At 41.7% G+C, this 18,481-nt stretch overlaps 1 protein-coding gene across 2 annotated transcripts in view; it reads left to right on the forward strand.

Annotated features, from left to right (window-relative positions):
• RABL6 (RAB, member RAS oncogene family like 6) overlaps nucleotides 1–16,209 on the forward strand; it is an 83,827-nt gene extending 67,618 nt beyond the window's left edge. For both annotated transcript variants that reach the window (XM_082264422.1, XM_082264423.1), the window contains exons 12-15: nucleotides 2,971–3,190; nucleotides 11,895–12,060; nucleotides 12,737–12,795; nucleotides 15,995–16,209. In XM_082264422.1, coding sequence (XP_082120548.1) covers nucleotides 2,971–3,190; nucleotides 11,895–12,060; nucleotides 12,737–12,795; nucleotides 15,995–16,189 — 640 coding nt within the window. In that variant the 3' untranslated portion in view covers nucleotides 16,190–16,209. The remainder of the gene's footprint in view (nucleotides 1–2,970; nucleotides 3,191–11,894; nucleotides 12,061–12,736; nucleotides 12,796–15,994) is intronic.
• Nucleotides 16,210–18,481: the final 2,272 nt, after the last annotated feature.

Consider the following 18,481-nt stretch of genomic DNA (forward strand, 5'->3'; position numbering starts at 1 on the left):
GATAACAGGCTGTATGCTGGCGATCCCTTCGCTGTCACCTTTTTTCTTTTGGAAAACGTGTCAAAAGTGATCCATGCAGATAGCAGAGGAACGAGGCAGCAGCCAGAAATGACAGTGCTCTGAATCGAGTGATCTGCTTTGTTCATATTTAATGTCTGAGGTTTACATCCACTTTAACCACTTTTCGCCCAACGACGTCATAGACTTTGAGTGGGGATATCTAAATGATGATATTCAGATATTCTCTTTTTTTGCCGGTGATTCCCTGTCATGTAAAAACAATCATGAGAAGGGGGGACGGTGCTTTGCCATTTTATTCCCTAGGGTCTCTGCTAAAAAACATATATAATGTTTGGACATTCTGCGTAATCTAGCAAAAAATGATGATTTTTACATATAGGAGAGGGCTTGGGTAGCAAGTGGTTAAGGAAAACATAGAGAGAATATTTTAAAGGTAGGTGGGCAATGGTGGACTGTGGCTTTACAGTAAAAATGAATTATCTTTCCTCCAGCACTGTCAAGTCAACATTCCCTCTCTCCTCTGTTTCTGTCATCCCCTCTGGCAATTCTGAGACCAGAGACCTCTCTCCTGGTCGTTGGGTGGCTTCTATTGATGTTGACTCCTGCAAATGCACCCTGGAGTTATATCATCCTGGTACCCAGCTTCATTTTCTGCAGCCTACACATTCCGGGAGTGTATGTTGAACTGGAAAGTGGAAAGCAATAATTTCCGTTTTTAAGAGACCGCTTTTTCATGCTTCAGGAAACAACTTCTCTGTAAGGTTTGCAGCTATGGAGAAACTCCTTGAAAATATTGTACAATATACTCTTGACGCTTCACTGATCCGTTTTAGCATTATCATTTTGCAGAATGGCTTTTCCTTCTCTTCTGCACTGAAAGGCATCAGCACATCCCTTCCTATCCACAGCCACTAACGAGGAGTAATAACTCTGTGGATACACAGAGGGCATAACCTACTGCATTGAATGCAGGTCTCTTTAGGACAACCTCTGAGCTGTATTCTTTAATGTAGTACAGTATTGATCATAGTAATTCACTTACAGAATTTATTGCTGCGTTTTGTCCTGCCAGCTGGTAATATCTTGTACTACTGCACCAACATCTTGTCGGCTCTTAAATCTTCACTGGACACAGGAAATGGCAGTAATGATCTGTTATAGCAATCCAGAATTCTACATTAATTCCCCTTACACATTAGCTGGACAGCAATTTATATTAAAGGGAAGCTATAGTACAGGGGTCTGCAAACTGTGGCCCTCCAGTTGTTCAGGAACTACAATTCCCATCATGCCTAGTCATGTCTGTGAATGTCAGAGTTTTACAATGCCTCATGAGATGTGTAGTTCCGCAACAGCTGGAGGGCCATAGTTTGAGGATCCCTGCTATAGTAGTATGATGTGCAATAATAATCCACTTCTATATTTTTATCTTTTTTTATCTCTATCTATAGATATATTTATATATGTATCTCTCTATCCATCCATCCATCTATCTATCTCCATCTATAGATTTAACTATCTCCATCTATAGATTTATCTATCTATATCTCTCTCTATCACATATATATATATTATATATATATATATATATATAATAGATATATAGATATATATATATATGTGATAGAGAGAGATATAGATAGATAAATCTATAGATGGAGATAGTTAAATCTATAGATGGAGATAGATAGATGGATGGATGGATAGAGAGATACATATATAAATATATCTATAGATAGAGATATATATATATATATATATATATATATATATATATATCTCTATCTCTATGTATATAAATATATATATATATATATATATATATATATATATATATATATAGAGATAGATAGAGAGAGATATATAATATAATATGTGTATGTGTGTATAGATAGATATATTGTGGTGTGCGTGTGTGTGTGTGTGTGTATATATGTATGTGTGTATATATATGTATGTGTGTGTATATATATATATATATATATATATATATATATATCCAGGGCTTTTTTATGCCTCCGAGAGTAGGAGTAGGTGCAGGAACTCCCCACTTCAGAGTCGCCCCTTGTCTCCACCCCCTACCCACCCCCAAGCACATCCCTTGGTCCCACCCCCTATCCACCTCCCAGTACTGCCCCTTTTAGAGAACACAGAACCAAGTTTCATTCTGCGGTGCTAAGTAATTTGTATTGAACTTGTTAATTATAACAATAAAAGCAGCAAAATAGATCCCTCAACCAGCAACAGTCGACCCCCCTCCCCAGAAACAAGAGAACAAGAGATCACCCACATAACAATGCCCCCAACAACAACATACCACCCCACCAACAATAGATCTACCCCAGCGACAATAGACCTACGGCAGCAACATTAGATACTCCAGCAGCAATAGACCTCGCTCTCAACAGTAGATCCCTCCCAGCAACAATAGACCCCCACGCAAAAATCCCCACTAGCGACAATAGATCCCCCAGCGGCCATCATCAATAGACCAGCACACCCTAGCACCCCTTGCACCTAAATACATTCGGTGTTGGAGGTGCCGGAACTGCATTCCCCCACGTTCCCCCTGAAAAAAAGCCCTGTAAATATTTATATCTTTAAAAAAAAAAATACATAAGAGAATTCCCCCCCAGAGCACCTATCCAATAAGGGAGGAGTAGCTGCTCTGATTCCCTTGTGTGTGAAGGTGGATAGTGCTCCACCTACTGGTTGGATGAAAGTCTACATATACCTTATATATACATTCTGTCATTTTTCTTCAACTTAGAAATATAATTTATTTAAAATGTTTATTTTTTTTTATTCTTGATAACAGGGTGCCTTGATCTAAACAATTGCAGAGCAACTGGGGAGCAATTTTATCTCCCAGGTTTTTTTTTTTCTTTTTGTCAAAAGGAATTTTGTTGTTCTTCCAGTTGATTATTTTGTAGTTCTTTTATATTTCAGGAATCCCTCTAAAGTCTCAGCACCTTCAACTCACCCCGAAAAACCAGTGTCGGCCTCCACCCTTGCACCGGCATCTAGCAAATCCAGGAAAGCAAAAGTCAAGGTGCAAGAGGATTCAGACAGTGACCAGGAGGGTCCGATAGCCACACAAATGCTTTCCTTTGTCATGGATGACCCAGATTTTGATAGTGAAGATTCAAACCATGTTTCCAAGTCTCAGGTGAGATGAAGCCAGAATGGTTAAACCACTGCTTCCAAGGGTCCACCTCTGCAACATTCTGGCAGGGAACAGACTTTTCTAATCAGCCTGTGGCTGCTTTCTAAAGCAAATTAACTGTAATAATTTAAACACCTTTGTTTGTTTTATAGCGCCTGAAATGTATTATGTGGGCAGGATGGGGGGCATTGGTCATTTGGTCTGGAAATTATTGCTTGTCACTGTGATTCAGTAGGTTTAGTACTTACTGAGTCACTGTCACAGAAGTATGCAGACCAAATGTTTAGACTTCACATACTTGTCCTTGGTTGTACATTTGAAGTCAGAGGATCACCATCACGTTCAGGAGGCAGTTATAAATGTGGAATGTTAAGGCTTCTTGCATAATTTTCCACCAGTAGGGTAGGCAGCCTTCATATTTCTGGTGGTTTGGGTTTCAGATTTAAAGAAGATCTGTCACAGCATACATTCCTGTTTTATCAGCATTGTAATGTCAATACAAACAATAGTTTTATTTGACAATCCATTATAAGCTTACTTGAAAATGTTCCTTTCATGAGTTCTCCCTGTCTGCTGGCCATCTCTTTCTACAATTTCCTGGATTCTGTGCATGCTTTGCAGCTTCTCTGCGCATTCCTTTGGTTTACGTTCAATTTCTGAGGACTACATATCCCATGGTACCTTGCTATCTGCAAGCAGTGATTCCTGTACTGACTCCGCCTCCTGAAACTCCTCCTCCCAGCGCCTTTTGTCTTTCAGAAGGCAGGCTCTGTGAAATGTGAGGCACAGCAGTGCAACTCGCAGGATACAGTAATTGTGTGTCAAAGAATCCAGGGAAGTAAATGTATGGGGATCTTCACAAAGTAATTTTGCAAACTTCAAGATTCTGATTAATAGGAGTAGGCTAGAAAAAATTGAATTTTAATGTGGAAATTAATATATGATCTTAAATGTTGACAGTAGATACACATTAAGCTTAAGTGAAGGCAAATGGCTAAATACATACGAAGATTATCCATAACTTATGCATGCCCAGAAGCTGTGGAGGGATGACGTTGCGGCACCGTAAGTGACGGCGGGGTGGGTGCAGTGCATCGTGGGACCGAAGAAGAAGGAAGAGGACACAGAAGAGGATCGCGCTGGATTCAAGCTGCCCACACCTGAGATGGCAGCGCTGGACAATACATTTTCAAGGTAAGTATTTCTCCTAAAAGGTAAGTGCAACCCGGGACAGATCAGAGGCTATCCATTGTGGAATGTACTAGCCCTGACTGTATTTTTATTAAAAAAAAGTATTCCAGGGTGAAACTCCGCTTTAAGTCCATAAATCTTCAGTGCTCTTTCACTATTGCACCTTCACCATAAAAAAAAAATTTTGCTCTTATACATAAAACACTCACCAGTCCAATGTGACCTCTTTAGACAAAAAAAAGGTCAATATGCACTTTTACTATGAAGATAAGTTGTCTATGTCTAATGGTAACTCCACCATAGAACCCAAGAAAAAATGCTATATAGTGTGGAATTTTCCTTGACATAGCATTGTTAAAAACCATATACAAACTGCCTGCATTAGAAAAAGCCACAACCTGCCTGTATGTTGGATGAGAACGCTGCCCCTCCGCTCATGCATGCCAGCTCCTGGGCATGAGCTGAGCAGTTACATTTTGAGTCATACAGATGTATATGCACAGTAGCACTGGGATTTAGTGACTGTAGTGTATTGAGTGTAGCCCCCCACCTTTTCCTTTCACCTTCTTCCATTGCTCCACGGTTCAGTTCTGATGCTCAAGTGCCCATTAGATGTTGGCTGTGGAGACGGGTCAGCATGGGCACCCTGACCAGTCTGCGGCTACAAAGCCCCATACACAACAAACTGATGCCTATTTTTCTTCAGGGACATGTTTACTTGCTGCCTACAATATCCCACAGACATTCAGATGCCATTAAAACAAGATAATGTTGCATACTCAACCTGTCAGTGGTCATAAAGGTTATAGCTGAACGGTATATATGGAAAAAGTTTTACATGCCAAACAATTTGTATAAATTTGCATACAGTCCTACAATTTACACAACGCAGCCAGTTGGATATCACCTCTTACAATTAAAGTGTTACTAAGCCCACAACAGTAAAATCAGTCTGTATATGCAGTAAAGCATGCTTGTTATACTCCCTGTGTAACATAAGGGGTTAATCCCCTGTTTTGTGTAAAAAGGTTGTTTGATCCTGTCTTCTCTGATCCTCTCCTTCCACTGTCCCCAATCCATCTGCTGACAGAACAGGGCCCTGGGGGCAAGCAGCACATGCTCAGTTTGGTGTGTATTGCTAGAGAGTTTTATATTTCCTTGGGAGAGTGCATGCGATCAGCCCAGGGCCAATCAGCACTGTCCAGACAAGAGGGTCAGGGGTCCTGCAGTCTCATAGGACAATCAGGGAAGAATGAAAACTCCTCCTGTAAGCTTTAAGCAGACATTGACTGCTCTAACTGCTGATAAGAAAAGGTATTTAGCAGTTTATATCTATGAAAAGAATTGCATTTCCATGTTCTGTGTACTGTGGGAGACCAGATATAGTAAATGCAGGGTCCTGGGTTTAGTGACACTTTATGGAATGCAGTAAAATGCTCTTTCACCTGAAGCCTGCTGACTGAACAGTGAAGGAGCAGCAGCAGACTAATGACTTCTGCCCCCTACTCTCTAAGCTGCCTTCTCCTACCTTTTTTTTGTACTATTATATTGAACTAAGGCCAGTGGCATGGGGGGGGGGGGGCTGACCCAGGCTTTGGGGGGGGGGCTGACCCAGGCTTTAACCCCAAGGGGGCCCTCAAAAAGCCACAGGTCCCATATTGCTCATGAGAACTTATTAGCCTTGAGTCCCAAGGCCTGGGGTTGGCTGGGAACTCGGAGTTATAGTATGCAGTTTGCACACCGTGATTGGTTTCTAGGACCGTCTAGCAACCAATCACGATGTGCAAACTGCATACTATAGCCCTGAGTTTCCCGGCCAACTGCAAGCCTTGGGATTCAGGGCTAATAGGTTAACTTGGAAAGTTAACACCAGCAGCTCCTGCTGTATATTTAGCACTGGCACTGCTGTTTCTCTCTCCAGTTTTGCCTCTGTCCTGCTCCGCTCCTGTGTCTTCCCCTCTGCAAAAGGGGTCCAGAAGTGTGGGGGCTACGTAATGTAAAGTGGTCCAGGGGCTGCCTAATGTAATGGGGTCCAGAGGTACAGGGGCTGCCTAATGTAAAGGGGTGCAGAGATGTAGGGGCTGTGTAATGTAAAGGGGTGCAGAGGTACAGCGGTTATAATGTAATGGGGTCCAGAGGTGTAGGGGCAGTTTAATGTAAAGGGGTGCAGAGGTACAGGGGCTACGTAATGTAAAGGGGTGCAGAGGTACAGAGGCTGTGTAATGTAAAGGGGTGCAGAGCTACAGGGGCTACGTAATGTAAAGGGGTGCAGAGGTACAGAGGCTGTGTAATGTAAAGGGGTGCAGAGGTACAGGGGCTGTGTAATGTAAAGGGGTCCGGACCCCAGTGCTGATCTTCACGCTCCCTTCTGATGTCTGAAGGGGGCGTCGTGGGATCAAAGCCCCTGGTCTTTTTCCCGCCTCAAGGACACAGAAAACAATTGTTTGTGTCTTGTTTACACCACAGTGCTGGTGCAATGTGCGTTGCGTTAAAATGCACAATCGAATAAGAGGAATAACATCGTAAATCCTGGTATAAGGTCCAAAACTGCCCTTTACTCTCATGTTGTGTGAGCAATGGATGCGCTCAATAGCGCTGTTTGGCTTGCCCCCAGTCTCGTCATCTGCATCCTCCTACTCCTAAAGCTAGCACAGTCACAATTGGGCCTGTTAACCATTTCAGCCCCGGAAACTTGTACCCCCCTTCATGACCAGGACATTTTTTGCAAAACGGCACTGTTACTTTACCAATTGCACGGTCTTGCGACGCTGTACCCAAATAAAATTGATATCCTCTTTTTTTTTCTTTTTTTTCCACAAACCGATCTTTCTTTGGTGGTATTTGATCACCTCTGTGGGGTTTCTTTTTTGCCCACAAACAGGAAACTGATGTGGTGTCAGAGGAAGTAACCTGCAAAATGAATGTCAATTTAATGCACATAAATATGCATGTCAACACACATCAGTGAAAGGCAATGCACATCCACTTTTTGAGCATTCTATTGCACGTTTGTGTGAACAGGCCGTTATACTGTATAGTGCCAACAATTTTTGCAGTGCTTTACAATATAAAGGGAAACAGAACAGTTCCAATACAAATAGACCGCTTACAATCTAAAAGAGAGCGGCGAGTAATACAAAAGGTAATAACTTCCTTGTCAATACATTTGCATGCAGCACATGTGATTGGCTTCCAATCTTGTCTCATCCCTCTCCCAGTCTATCTATGCTGCTATGTCTAAATTATCCCTTGTATGTGTATGTATGAATGTAAGTTAGGGACCTTAGATTGTAAGCTTTTTGAGGGCAAGGACTGATGTGAATGTATAATAAATATGTAAATACTTGTGAGATACTTGCACAATATTTGAGATGCTTGCAAATTATATATATATATGTACTGTGCATCCGGAAAATATTCACAGCCCTTCACTTTTTCCACATTTTGTTTGTTACAGCCCTCATTATTTTCCTCATAATTCTACAAATGATACCCTATAATGACAAGGTGAAAGAACTTTGTTTGAAATCTTTGAAAATGTATTAAAAAAAAAATTTTTTGTATTAAAAAATAAAAAAAAAATCACTTGTACATAAGTATTCACAGCCTTTGCCAGGTTACTCAAAATTTAGCTCAGGTGCATCCTTTTTCCACTGATCATCCTTGAGATGTTTCTACAACTTGATTGGAGTCCACCTGTGGTAAATTCAGTTGATTGGACATGATTTGGAAAGGCACACACCTGTCTATATAAGGTCCGTTAACAGTGCATTTCAGAGCACAAACCAAGCCATTAGGTTGAAGCAATTGTCTGTAGACCACAGATCTGGGGAAGGGTACAGAAAAATTTCTGCAGAATTGAAGGTCCCAGTGAGCACAGTGGCCTCCATATGATCGGTAAATGGAAGAACTTTGAAACCACCAGGACTCTTCCTAGAGAGGGACGCCTGGCAAAACTGAGCAATCTGGGGAGAAGGGCCTTAGTCAGGGAGGTGACCAAGAACACGATGGACACTCTGACAGAGCTCCAGCATTTCTCTGTTGAGAGAGAACCTTCCAGAAGAACAACCATCTCTGCAGCACTCCACCAAACAGGCCTGTATAATAGAGTGGCCAGATGGAAGCCACTCCTCAGTAAAAGGCACATGACAGCCCAATTCCACCTGGAGTTTACCAACCTGAAGGGCTCCCAAACCATTAGAAACAAAATTTTCTGGTCTGATGAAACAAAGATTGAACTCTTTGGCCTGAATGGCAAGCATCATGTCTGGAGGAAATTAGGCACTGCCTGCACCAATGGATGGTATGTCCAATACCATCCCTACAGTGAAGCATGGCAGCATCATGCTGTGGGGATTATTTTCAGCAGCAGGAACTGGGAGACTAGTCAGGATCGAGGGAAAGATGAATGCAGCAATGTACAGAGACATCCTTGATAAAGACCTGCTCCAGAGTGCTCTGAACCTCAAACTGGGTTGAAGGTTCATCTTCCAACAGGACAACGGCCCTAAGCACACAGCCAAGATAAGAAAAGAGTTGCTACGGGCAGGGCCGCTGATAAGCCAGTACAACCAGCCCTGTTGTACCGGGCCCTGAGTCCTCAGCTCAGCAGGGGGGCCCGGGCAATCTAAAAATCAAACACACAGTGCAGAATAAAAAAAAGCCTTTCTGAATTAAAACCAGGCAGCACCTCCTAATGACTTAGCTGGGTGAGTTTTTCCTTTTTCTGGGCCCCTCTGCAGTGATGTGCTGTTACTGTGTGGGAGGGACTACTTCTCCTATTTCGGGCGCATGTCAATTCAGTGCCTGCCCTGCAGAGGATTCTCTGTATATTGCCTTCCCTGCCCTGGCGGAGTGATCTATCTTCCCCTGCTCACAGCACTCAGCTCTCCTCCCCGTGGAAGCTGTGAGGTGGAGAGGAAGCAGCACTGCCGACATTTCTCCACAGGAAGCAGCACTGCAGGAAGGAACTGAGGAGGTTGGTGATGGTGGGGCTGCCAGTGCCTAACATAGCAGAACAGGTGTGTCTGACTGTCTGAAGACACATTTATTTCACATAAAGTCAGGCAGGGCTATAAAGGAAGGAAAGTCCAGATTGTCTCTTTATTTGTTTAACTTTGTGAACATTTGCAGGATTGCTGTACCTAAATATGTGTTTGCCTGTTATTATTTCCCAAGTCAGCCTAAAGGCTTCTATAGTTAATAGAAAAAAGTTATGCTTTGACATGTGTGCTTTTCAATCAAGCTGTCTGAAAACAGAAACGTTTTTTTTCAGGTTGCAAATAAAATGCTAACTAACCATATAGCAGTGTCATTGAATGCATCCTGTCACTTCTGTTACAAGGGAAAGTATCAGGAATTCAATATGTAATGAATGAAGAAAGAGGGTTCTCTCTGCCAGAGGTGGGAAGCATTGTGACACTGCCCTAAAAATCACTGCTTTCACTTTATCTAAAAACTCCAATCCCAGACAGAGAGAGAGAGAGATGGGGAGAGAGAGACTGAGAGGAGAAGAGAGATAGATATATAGATGGGGAGAGAGATGGAGAGACAGAGAAAGAGAGATGGAAAGAAAGAGATGGAGAGAGACAGATAGAGAAAGAGAGAGAAATGGAGAAAGAAGGAGAGAGAGAGAGATGGAAGGGGAAAGAGACTCTGAAAGCCACAGATAGAGAAAACAAGATATAGAAAGAATTACAGCTGGAGGGGCAGAGAGAGAGAGAGAGAGAGAGACAGATAGATAAATATAATATATATTGTATAATATAAGATAAAGATGGAGAAAGAAGCAGAGAGGTAGGTAGAAAGAGAGGGGCAGAGAGAGAGAGATAAAGAGATGAGAGAAAGAGAGAGGGGCAGAGAGAGAGAGATAAAGAGATGAGAGAAAGAGAGAGGGGCAGAGATGAAGATAAAGAAAGAGACAGAGAGATAAAGATTATATAATACAGAATAAAGATAGATAGAGAGAGAGAGACTGAAAAGATAGAGATACAGCAGAGAGAGAGATAGAGAATATATATATATATATATAGAGAGAGAGAGATGGACAGAAAGGGAAAAAGAGAGAGCAGAAAGATATATGAAGAGAGAGGAAAGGATGAGATAACGAAAGAAAGAAAGAGGAACAGAGTGAACAAATAAGGGAGGGAAGAAGAAAGAGGAACAGAATGAATGAGGGAGGGAAGAGAGAAAGAAAGAGACAGAGAACAGAAGAGAGTTCAGAGAGGAGCAGTGAGATGAACTGCAACATCTATATACAGTATCTGAAGCATCAGCTTTTATCAAGAGAACATTAACTTGTATAGAAGGCTGTATATAGTGACACCTGTAGCTCCTCGGGTGCAGACATTTTATGCCCAGCTTATTTTTAGCCTCCATGTATATGAGGCCTGAGTTCCCATCACCACTGCTTTAAAATGGGGTAGGGATATCACTGGCGGCAATTTATTTCAGAGCCACCCCAGTGCAATTTCAAAACAGCTAGGTTACCCTCAGCATTTTCTGTGTGCCCCCCTTTGGATTTAGTAGGAGGCCCAAACAGGGAGGGGGCTTAGTGATGAACTCTTCCTTCAGCAGCTGAAAGCTGGTCTCTCCCTGCTGCCAGCTTTTATCTTCTGAGAAAGAGACAGTTGTCCCTCACTAATCCCCCTCCCTGTGTGGGCCCCCCTCCCAGCCCTGGCTCTAATGTTAGCTATGCTCCTGAGTTTGTTATCTCTGTACCTTTGTTTCTCTCCCTCTGTCTCTCTGATCCAGAGCTCTAACTGCCCAGCCTTTATATTTTTTTCATCTCATCTTCATTTTTATTTATTAACTCAGTTTTTTCTTTTAGATTTAGCTGGAATTCAGTTAGTTATGTTGTATTTGTTTCTGCTAATAATGATTTTATTGTATTTTTAGCTAAATATAGCTTTAATATTTTCTTGGGGGGCCCTGTCAGGTAGTCTGTGAGGGGCCCCGCGATTTCTATCAGCAGCCCTGGCTACGGGACAACTCTACGAATGTCCTTGAGTGGCCCAGGCAGAGCCCAGACTTGAACCCAAAAATGGCTGTGCGCGGATGCTCCCATCCAACCTGACGGAGCTTGAGAGGTCCTGCAAAGAAAAATGGGAGAAACTGCCCAAAAATTGGTGTGCCGAGCTTGTAGCATCATACTCAAAAAGACTTAAGGGCTGTAATTTGTGCCAAAGGTGCTTCAACAAAGTATTGAGCAAAGGTTGCGAATACTTATGTACATGAGATTTTTTTCATTATTTATTTTTAATAAATTTGCCAAAATTTCAAACAAACTTCATTCACGTTGTCATTAAGGGATATTGTTTGTAGAATTTTGAGGAAAATAATGAATTTAATCAATTTTAGAATAAGGCTGTAACATAATAAAATGTGGAAAAACGGAAGCGCTGTGACCTGTGAATACTTTCCGGATGCACTGTATATGTGAATAAATGCAAATTTTACGTAAATTTGTATCTATTGTATCTCTCTTTTTGCTTATTGGCTTTGTGTATTTCTTCAGGATTCATTACCTGTGCTGAATAACCTGTCAGACAGCTCCAGTGAAGAGACCATGTCCTCTCGTCCTTCTGAGCCAGTAAAGCCTCCAACAGCCTCTTTTAAAATGAGAGAAGGTGATCTGTTTGGTTTAGGGTTTGAGGAGAAAGAGCCGAAGGACAGCGAGGAAGGTAAGATAGAAGCTGCATCCTTCTTGCATAATGTGTGCCCTTCTTTTATTCTTACTGACAGCATCAAGTGCCACAAACCTTTCATTAGATCTACCATTTGGCTTAGGGCTTACATTTGATATAATCCTTCCTTCATTTAGGAGTTTACAATACTCCTAGTACAATACAATAGTGAGTAATCGCAGCTGTAACTCATCCTTAGTGAGAAAGCTCAACCGTTTCAATAAGACAAAGGGTGCTGCAAAGCAAGCTGCGTTGGCATTGCTATCTAGCGATCACATGATAATTTTGTTACACCAACATCTCTTAGGTTTATATATATATATATATATATATATTACACCCAACATGAATAATATTTATGTAATATATTAGCATACCATATACTTGGAGATCTCTGAAGCGCAGTGCTTCCCCCCCCCCCCCCCCCCCACAATATATTCTTTCGCTTACTGTAAAAGGTAACAGATTTCTGTACTTGCTGCATCAGGGAGACATTTTTAATTTAAATAAATCAATCCGTGATAGCGCAAGACTCCTATCTCTATAAGATCACATAGAGCTTTGGGAAAAATTTCGTTTACTAGTGAACATTTAATAAATGACAAAGATTTTGTGTGTATATGTATAGTAAATATACAGTGGAACTGATCCATATCTGAATCTTCTCTCCTAGATAAAGAAAGTAATAAGATAAGCAAAGAGAAGAAGAAAAAGAAGAAGAAGAGCAAAGAGGTGACATAACCTGTTAATGAAATAAAGCATTCATTCTGATTAAATCATGATGTCTCTGGAGCAGCTTGCTGCCTTCACTTGCTGGCATTCTTGTCACTGTTATGTAAGACTGCAGACAGTTAACAAGCTGCCATCATGGAGACCTGTCCTCAGCTTCTGCTGAGCTGCCACTCCGATTTAGACTAAGCAGATTTCATTCTATAAAGAATTACGTCCAAATGTAGCCCTCCATTTACAGACCTAAATATAGTGGCAGGATGAGCGTATCTTCATGTGCTTGTTTAGCATACCATTATTCAAAGTGATGTAAATCAGTCTGGTGGAACTATTGCTGTAGTTTATTTAGTAAGGATGTACAGAAATAGATTTGGGCATATAACATTTTGAGGAGAGTGAATATTTGGGCTTAGCTGTTGGGTAGAACGAATGGGCTCACAGTGACAGGCCCACTTTTGGCCAAGCGTCAGACAGCTTCCTTTTATCCAATGTTGTACTACATATATAAGAACAGTTTGACTCCCCAAAAGATTATCCTTTCTGTTCAGTCAGTCTTGTGCCCCACCACCCCAGCCAGACAGGAGATCCAACTCCTGCATTCCCTCCGACCTTTTCTTCAGCCTGGAATTGGACAAAGTTGTAATATCTTCTCTCTATTTTAAGGATCCATTAAAGAATTTGACAAAAGTTATCCACATTGCTCTTGATATTAGGTTTTTATAATTATCTGCACAACACAACTCTAGGGAGAGGCAATCAGGACTGTGCAATAGTGGTCTCCAAACTTAGGCCAGGGGGCCGGATGTGGCCCTTTGCTTGCCTTTATCAGCCCTTGGGATACTATTCCTCCTACTGATACAGGGCAATATTCCTTCTACACCAACAACGAGGCATAGTTCCTGTCACTGATATGAACAATAGGGCACTATAACTAAGTGACCCCAACAATGGGGCACTATTCTTCCCACTGACACCAATGATAGGGACACTTCCTCCCACTCACACCAACTTTAGGGTCCTTTTTTTTCCACTAGAGAAAAGATATACTTGTGCTCAAATCCCAGTAGATTGTACATGTATTCAAACTATCAGGTGCTAAAGGGGTGTGATCACAGATTAACACTACAAATTCTTGATGGACCCTTTGCACACTGCTATACATCGATTTCAGCAAACTATGCAATGAAAAATAGGGATATATAGGTCACATATATTGAAATGCATGCTTTAAGCTGACCAACTGCGCCAAAGTAATCCCTCTTATGGCTAGTCCTACACTTCTTTATCACAGTAAATGCTATGGTGGACACCATGCCAACCTGGAGCATAATAACACAAGGTGGGGAGAGGGCCATAAGGCCTTTAGGGGGATTACTTTGACACAGTTGGCCAGCTTAAAGCATGTATTGCAATATGTGTGAACTAAAAATTCCCTGTTTTCCATGGCATAGTTTGCTGGAAAGGATGTATAACAGTGTGCAGAGGGTCCATCCAGAATTTGTACTATTTTTTTCCCAGTAATACCAATGATAGGGTAATATCCTGTCCTCTGATACCAACAATGTGGCACCATGTGACACCAATGATGGGACACTATTTCTTCTCTTAATACCAACAATGGGGCAGTACTCCTCCCACTAATACCAGTGATAGGGCATTCTTTACTCCTGTTGTGACCAGGGCTTTTTCTTCTCCCACTGGCCACAGTCTGGCCCTCTCAATGTTTGAAGAACAGTAAATTGGTCCTTTGTTCTGAAAGTTTGGAGACCCCCTGCTGTACAACATCACACAACGCTGTGCGCTGGAGAAGAGCACAGAATGGTAATCTCATCACTGTGCTGCTGCTTTGAATTAATTACCCAATCAAAGGCTGGAGTAGGTTCTAGACCAGGTTATGGTCTTGCATAGCGAAGGACTTGGATGTGGTGTCTGGTAGGACTTTTCTGAACTACAACTACTTGAAGCAAAATTTAAACTAATTCAGTTTATGTGCCAATTGAATAATTAGCTAGTTGCAATTAAATTTATCTATGGATTCTATTTTTTAAAGGAGAAGTACAACCAAAACATGTTAGGCTGTACTTCTCCTGTGGGTCACAGGAGTACAGTTCATTCTGCACTCCTGTGACCCATTTTTAGCAGAGAGCAGGCTGAAATTTGCTGTCTGCTGATGTCACAGAGCCGGTTCAGGCTCAGGCAGGATCTTGTCAATAGAGTCTGGATCTGCCCACATGCCTGGACCGCCACCCGGCTCAGCCTCTCAGTGAGCCGCTGAGAGCCTGAGCCAGCTGCTCCCGCCCCCTCCACAGCCCAGAGCACGTTTGAGACAGTGGGGGGGGGGGGGGTGGTGCAGAGCAGAGTCAGCGGCTCTCTGCTGGGTGAGCTATGAGTACTGAGCGATCTGCAGTGTTAAATGGCTGCGTTCTCAGTCATAGAGGTGGCGGGGGACAGATGCTGCGTCCAGCTAGGCAAGTATGATTCTGGGAAAAAAGTTAACCCCATACTTTTAAGGATGTTTGCCCTTCAACATTTTTTACTGTGGGGTGCAGTGTTAATTTTGGCAGCAAATTTCAAATTAGTTTTAGTCTTAGGACTAAAATGGCATTTTAGTTTTAGTCCCATTTTAGTCTTCTGCAAGTGTTTTAATTTTAGTCGTATTTAGTCGACTAAAACGTCCTACATTTTGGTCGACTAAAACGTCCTACATTTTAGTCGACTAAAACTCCAGTACATTTTAGTCGACTAAAACTCCAGTACATTTTAGTCGACTAAAACTCCAGTACATTTTAGTCGACTAAAACTCCAGTACATTTTAGTCGACTAAAACTCCAGTACATTTTAGTCATCTATAATGGAATGGGTGTAGTTCAATTGTAATTTGTAATGCATTATTTAAGCATTTCTCTACAATTTCCAAACTCATTATATACTACTGCTGGTCCTGGAGTGAAAAATCTAATATGTTATTATTTATGGTATTAAGCTTTGAACATGCACCAGTGTTCATTTTGGCAGCAAATTTCGATTTAGTTTTAGTTATAGTCTTTTGACTAAAATGCCATTATAGTTTTAGTCGTATTTTAGTCATCTAAAATAGTGTTAATTTAGTCGACGAAAACGTTTTAGTCGGTTTTAGTCGACGAAATTAACACTGGTGGGGTGCAAGTCTTTTGTCAATAAAGATTCTCTTCTTTACTACCAGGCTCCAGAAGAGGAAAAATCTAGCAAGAAAAAGAGTAAACACAAGAAAAGCAAAGACAAAGAAGAGGGGAAAGAGGAGAAAAAGAAAAAATCGAAGAAGACAAAGGAAAAAGATGACTTTGATGAACTGGAGGCCTTTCTTGGTGGAGCAGCTCCAAGTCTGCCACGCGCAGGTGGGGAATACGAGGAGCTCTAGGTGGTCCATCAAGATGTGTGCTCATGGATCCTGATCCTCTGCCTCCCTCACCACATACTTATTTTAGAGCAAGCACAACCTTGTTCTTTTGTATGATGGCACCCCCAGTGGGGAGTACGAGAGTTAATAGGTGGAGAAGAACCATTTACCAACCAGACTCTTTCATCTTCTCTTCATCTTCCTCTTCCATGGATCATATCACTTCACCCAGAGCTCAGCTAATGAGAAGAACGCTCGAGTGGCAGTCACACTCAGGAGGAACCTATTTTTATTGCCCACTCAAAAAGACCTTATTCTCTTTCTACTCATGGACAAAACAAATGAGAACGTTGCCTGGATCTGTAATGGTTATCACCAGTGTGAGCAGAGATAATTAACGGGAGTCAATGGATGGTTGTCCATGATCATATACTTTTACAAACCAAAAACACAACATTGGCCGTTTCTGCACTATACCACATGCTGCTTGAAAACTCTTTGCACTTCCATGTAACACTGCGGTCTCACTAGTGAACTTGCCTGGTTCTGAATAGTTCTAACCTTTGGTGGTCTTTGGAAGGGCCAAAGTCACTTTTACCAGCATGTGTCTGACCGCCGCATATCCACAACTGACATTCGTTTTTATTGCAACAAGTTTGCTTCTGTAGGTCACTCCTTTCTTTTTAAGGCCACCGTTCTCCTTCGTTCCCTAATTTAAGTGCTTTTTTTTTTGTTCTTTACACCAGGGAAGTGCATTTAAATCAGGAGACTGTAACTTTCTGCAGGCGGTACTCGTTATCTCTTCTTGACATCAGGGCAGACATTTTAATCTGCCACCAATATTTCCAGGCTCTTCCCAGTTGGATGAAGATTTCAAGGGGGGGAGGCAGAGAGTTATTGGTTTTTCTTTTAAATTCACAATGGTGTGGGAAAGCCGTTGAATTATAAGATTTCGTGTTTTTGGTTTTTCTTTTGTATTTTTTTTTTCCTTCTCTCAACTTTGTTTTTGTGGTGCGGTCCTGTGGTTGTTTGTCCCTAGTTACATTTGACTGTTTTCGCTCTCATGTGCGTTTGAAGTGATGAAATACGTTTACTGGTGACCAAATTTTAATTTTTTGGCCCATAATGTTTCCTACATTTTTTTTCATTCATTCTGGTTGTATGAAATTATAAACTCATTCCAGTTTTTCTTGTATTGACTTCCTTCCATATAAAACCACCACCATTGCTTGTTCTTAACCCCGATCGTAGTAGATGTGGGCTATTGATTGGCCCACAGGCAGGGAATCCCCTGGCCTTAAAGGGATATGGTTTGAAAAAACAAATATGTTATACTTGCCTGCTTTGTGCAATGGTTTTGCACAGAGCAGCCCTGATTCTCCTCTTCTCAGGTTCGACGACTGCTCTCCTGGCTCCTCCCTCCTGCAACCAAGCAGGCTTGCTTCCGACCATTCACACACGGAGCACACCCCTGCTCTCTCCTCATTGGCTCACTGGCTGTGATTGACAATGGCTACCACTGCTATATCAGCCAATGAGGAGGCAGAGAGCCAGGAGAGCTGCTTCTCTTGTGCACATTGCTGGATCAGGATGGGGCTCAGGTAAGTATTAGGGGGGTTGAGAGCACTGCTACACACAGATACCTTCATGCATACAATGCATGAGGATAAAAAACCTTGAGCCTTTACAACCACTTTAATTAGATCAGTCTATTTAAAGGCATAATCCACTCAACCCTAATCCACGTTTCAGTTTGAGTCTATGGAGTATAGCCAACATTCCAAAACTGCTGAAGTCTGTTCCTTAGTTCACAGAATTTTCCAGATTTTTCTTTGCTGTTAAATATCTCTATAATTAGTATTTTTAGCCAGTTATAGTAGCCACAGCCTGTCTTTAAAAACTGCAGCCAATCCATGGTTTTACATGCATTCTTTACTATTCAGATGTGCAAAGAATGACCAAATTGTGAATATCAGAATTAGGAGATGCAGTTCAGCTTATGTTATAATAGCAGATTTAACGCTTATTAGGAGTTAAAGCTATCACAGAGGTATGAGGCACACATTACTTCTTATCTTTGTTTTGACTTCAGCTCCTAGAAGTCGTTTCAGCTTCTTGAGCGACTACTTGTGTACAGACAGCACCTTATATTTGTTTTACTGTAGGTAATGCAGGCCATTATCAAGTCCCTGCTTGAACTCTTCCGGGGATATATATAGCTAATAGTCTGACTTGTTGCACACCAACTGAAAGTTAAAATCACACTTGCAGTGGGAGCGGACACTTTTGTGATGGCTTAGGCAAATGCAGCAG

The sequence above is a fragment of the Pelophylax lessonae genome, assembly GCF_965119305.1.
Source record: "Pelophylax lessonae genome assembly, chromosome: 7".
Taxonomy (NCBI): domain Eukaryota; kingdom Metazoa; phylum Chordata; class Amphibia; order Anura; family Ranidae; genus Pelophylax; species Pelophylax lessonae.